Source organism: Ixodes scapularis, unplaced genomic scaffold (assembly GCF_016920785.2).
Source record: "Ixodes scapularis isolate PalLabHiFi unplaced genomic scaffold, ASM1692078v2 PGA_scaffold0__279_contigs__length_252992795, whole genome shotgun sequence".
NCBI classification, from domain to species: Eukaryota; Metazoa; Arthropoda; class Arachnida; order Ixodida; family Ixodidae; genus Ixodes; species Ixodes scapularis.
The window spans coordinates 133,147,625-133,151,261 of record NW_024609835.1 but is presented as its reverse complement, the minus strand read 5'-3'; the positions used below and the strand labels follow the sequence as shown (position 1 = coordinate 133,151,261).

Genomic DNA, 3,637 nt, shown 5'->3' with positions numbered 1-3,637 from the left:
AGACTATGTGATACCTTATCAAATGCTTTAGCGAAATCGAGGAATATGCAGTCAGCTTGGGAACTTCGATCAAGAATAAGGTGAAGGTCGTTAGTGAAGGTTAGTAGCTGGGTTTCACACGAAAATGACTTACGAAAACCGTGTTGGGCGGGAGAAAAGAAGTTATTAGACTCCAAAAAGTTTACTAAATGTGAAAAAATGACGTGCTCAAGAATTTTGCATGGGATGCTTGTTAGCGATATGGGACGGTAATTAGAAGGAGAATGTTGATCACCCGTTTTGTGTATCGGCACCACCTTTCCCACCTTCCAGTCGTCCGGCAAATACCCACAATTAAGAGACTGATTAAATAGTTTAGAAAGTATTATTGAAGAATATTCTTTGGTACTTTTTAGGAATTTTGAATTAATATCATCTACTCCCGCGGAACACGATATTTTTAAATTATCGATTACATTAACAATTCCACAAGCATCAATAGCGACCGGGTACATAGGAACAAATCCAGTATGTTGAAATGGAGGTAAAGATGACACGTTAACGTCTGAAAATGAAGCCACAAAGGCGGAGTTCAAAACAAGGGCACACTCACTAAAAGGCACAGCATTTCCAGAGGAACTAAACAATGATATTGACGATTTTTCATTTCGATTAATTACATTCCAAAACTGCTTTGGGTTGCTTGTTAAAAGTGATGGTAGAGTTACATTAAAATAAGTAGCCTTCGCATTTACAATAGCACTTTTATAATTATTGGCTGCAATATGGTATGCAGACCATTTAGAATCAACATTTGAAAATTTAGCTGCTCGAAATTTTTGTTTTTTCTTGTTAGAAAGCCTTTTTAATGTGGTGTTAAACCATGGTGATTGCGGGTTAACGGAAATATTGCGCAAAGGTATATATGTATTAGTAAGATGCACAACCTGCGTTTTAAATAAATCCCAATTTTCCTGAATTGAGCGTTCCGAAAAGAGCGGCAAGTAATCATCAAGAAAAAAAGAAAGTTCACTGTTAATGGCCTCGAAGTTACCTTTAGCATAGTCGCGTATTTTTTTCTGAATCTTTGGAGCATTTCTAACAGGAACATCGATGACAAAATGTATTAATGAATGATCACTTATGCCCTGCATGGTGCTAATTGAAGATATTAAAGAAGATGACGTTGTTAAAATTAGATCCAATATGTTGGCTGTTGTATGGGTAATTCTAGTAGGAAGAGTCATCAATTGACTGAAGCTGAAATCGCTACACATGTTTATGAAGTCAGTCGCGTCTGATGAAAATGGGTGACTGTAAGCATGCAAGCCAGTCCAGACTATATTTGGGTAGTTGAAGTCACCTAAAAGAATGATCGGAACGGAAGGAAAGCGTATTATTAATGAGTTTATTGCGTCATGAAGACTGGTAACGAAGGAATGATTGTTAGATGGCGGGCGATAGCATACACCCAAAATAAGTTTCTGGTTATTCAAATGCAAACAAACCCATGTTATTTCCAATTCGCTATTCAGGCGCACGCAAAACGATTCAATATGACTTGCAATTGCGATTAACACACCGCCACCAGTCCTTTCACCTCTATCGCAACGATAAACCTTGAAACTTTTTTCACAACAAAATATTTCGGAATTTTTAACAGAAGAGGAAAGCCACGTTTCGGTTAAAACCACAATATCAGCACTGGATGAGTCTATAGCAGAGCACAAGTCATCCCTATGACGCAACACACTCCTTATATTACAAAAAAGTACTGACAAATGTTTGTTTTAATCAGTACGACCCTCACCCCTCGCAACTCGTTATGATGATGCAGATGTTAGGTTAGTTGGAACAATCTCTGTGTTATCTCTCGCGCGCACATCGGGGGCGGAACCGAACTCAAAAACATTATCAGTAGTCGCGTTGTACATGTAGCACTTTTTGTTGACATGCAGCTTGTTATACCGCAGCTGATATATGCAATTCGTAGCTTTACCAAATTCAATTAGTTTTTTTCTGGCAATTCGAGTAGCTGGAGAAAAATCTTCGGTGATATACGTCGTGCTTCCTTTTAATTTTAGTCGCGAGAAAAGTACCTTGTCCTTGACCTTAAAGGAAGAAAACTTTATAACTAGCGGGCGACATCTGGTAGGATTGAAGGAGCCGATTCGATGTGCGCGCTCAATGCAATCTGGGGTAACCTGGAGCTGAAGGGAACGGGAAATAAGCTCGAGAACTTTTGTTTCACTTTCCGCCCATGTTTCTGACGCAACATCGGGAAGACCATGAATAATGAGGTTATCACGTCTTGAACGATCTTCAAGTTCATTAAGACGCTCGAGTAAGTTAACGTTATTGTTCTGCAAAGCTTCTGCGACGCCCTGCATCTCTTGAAAGTCGTGGTCGACTATTTCAAGCGCAGAAATCTTACTTTCAACAAGGAGGAGTCGACTTCCAAATTCGTTAATTTTTGCTTCAATGGATTGCTGGTTTTTTTTTATTTCTTCCACGGTTTTTATTAAACTGCTCTGCCCCTCCTGTGACTTTATGGCACGAGCATTAAGGTCTTGCAGCAGCTTGCATACATCATCTAGTTGCGTCGCTTGAGCTACAGTCATGGGGCCGGGGTTAAGCTCTACGTCGCCAGAGAGTAATAACAGTGACCTCAAAACGTCGAGACACTCCAGAAGTAATGCGAAAAAAACACTTGGGCACGGAAACAGCAAAAGGCAATGGTTGTTAGTTTTCTTAGCGTGTAGTGATGGAACGGAACCAACCTGCACAAGGATGCACACAGCGTTAGAACGATGCATTCCTAAGCTGTTTCCATGCCCACTGAAGCATCCAAGGGCGCTCCACGGTTTTAAAGCCAGGCCATCCGTGAGTGACGATGTCGATGTCGATGCGTAAACCCTCTCGAACGGAGTGAAGACACGCTGCGGTTGCGGCCAATCCGCGGGAGCACCGAAGGGCCCGCCGACGATGTTGTCCGGAAAGCCAAGCAACACTTGATTATTTGCTGACGGGGTGACGATGACTGGTTGAAGTAACGGTGACCAGCGCCGCAGGAAGAACAGCGATGCCAGTATCTGCACAAGGATGCACACAGCGTTAGAACGATGCATTCCTAAGCTGTTTCCATGCCCACTGAAGCATCCAAGGGCGCTCCACGGTTTTAAAGCCAGGCCATCCGTGAGTGACGATGTCGATGTCGATGCGTAAACCCTCTCGAACGGAGTGAAGACACGCTGCGGTTGCGGCCAATCCGCGGGAGCACCGAAGGGCCCGCCGACGATGTTGTCCGGAAAGCCAAGCAACACTTGATTATTTGCTGACGGGGTGACGATGACTGGTTGAAGTAACGGTGACCAGCGCCGCAGGAAGAACAGCGATGCCAGTATCTGCACAAGGATGCACACAGCGTTAGAACGATGCATTCCTAAGCTGTTTCCATGCCCAGGCGAACGTCGTCAGACGTTCGCCTGAAGTTGCTTGTTGTACATCAAAGCAAACTTTTTATTTTGAAATTTTAATAAAGCGGTATTCATGATTTACGCTCTACTCTTCCTCGAGAGAAATTGCGTGCTTGCGTCAGTTCTTCCTTCTCGTTAGAGATCAGCAGTCAAATGCGTGTGAGTTTTTTTACTAGCCTCCA

General features: G+C 42.8%; 1 protein-coding gene across 1 annotated transcript; it reads right to left on the bottom strand.

The window, feature by feature from the left end:
- Positions 1 to 1,778: 1,778 nt before the first annotated feature.
- Positions 1,779 to 3,435, bottom strand: LOC121835533. Its single transcript, XM_042289856.1, has 2 exons — positions 3,081 to 3,435; positions 1,779 to 2,768 (listed from the first exon to the last, which is right to left on the bottom strand). Exons 1-2 carry the CDS (start codon positions 3,417 to 3,419, stop codon positions 1,803 to 1,805), a joined length of 1,305 nt encoding a protein of 434 aa, XP_042145790.1. The 5' UTR covers positions 3,420 to 3,435; the 3' UTR covers positions 1,779 to 1,802.
- Positions 3,436 to 3,637: the final 202 nt, after the last annotated feature.

Excerpts from the sequence above, each read along its gene's own strand:
- LOC121835533 (XM_042289856.1), bottom strand. The coding sequence starts at position 3,419 with ATGCATCGTTCTAACGCTGTGTGCATCCTTGTGCAGATACTGGCATCG. Across the intron at positions 2,769-3,080 it reads GTTCTAACGCTGTGTGCATC|CTTGTGCAGGTTGGTTCCGT; the intron begins CTTGTGCAGATA and ends GCTGTGTGCATC.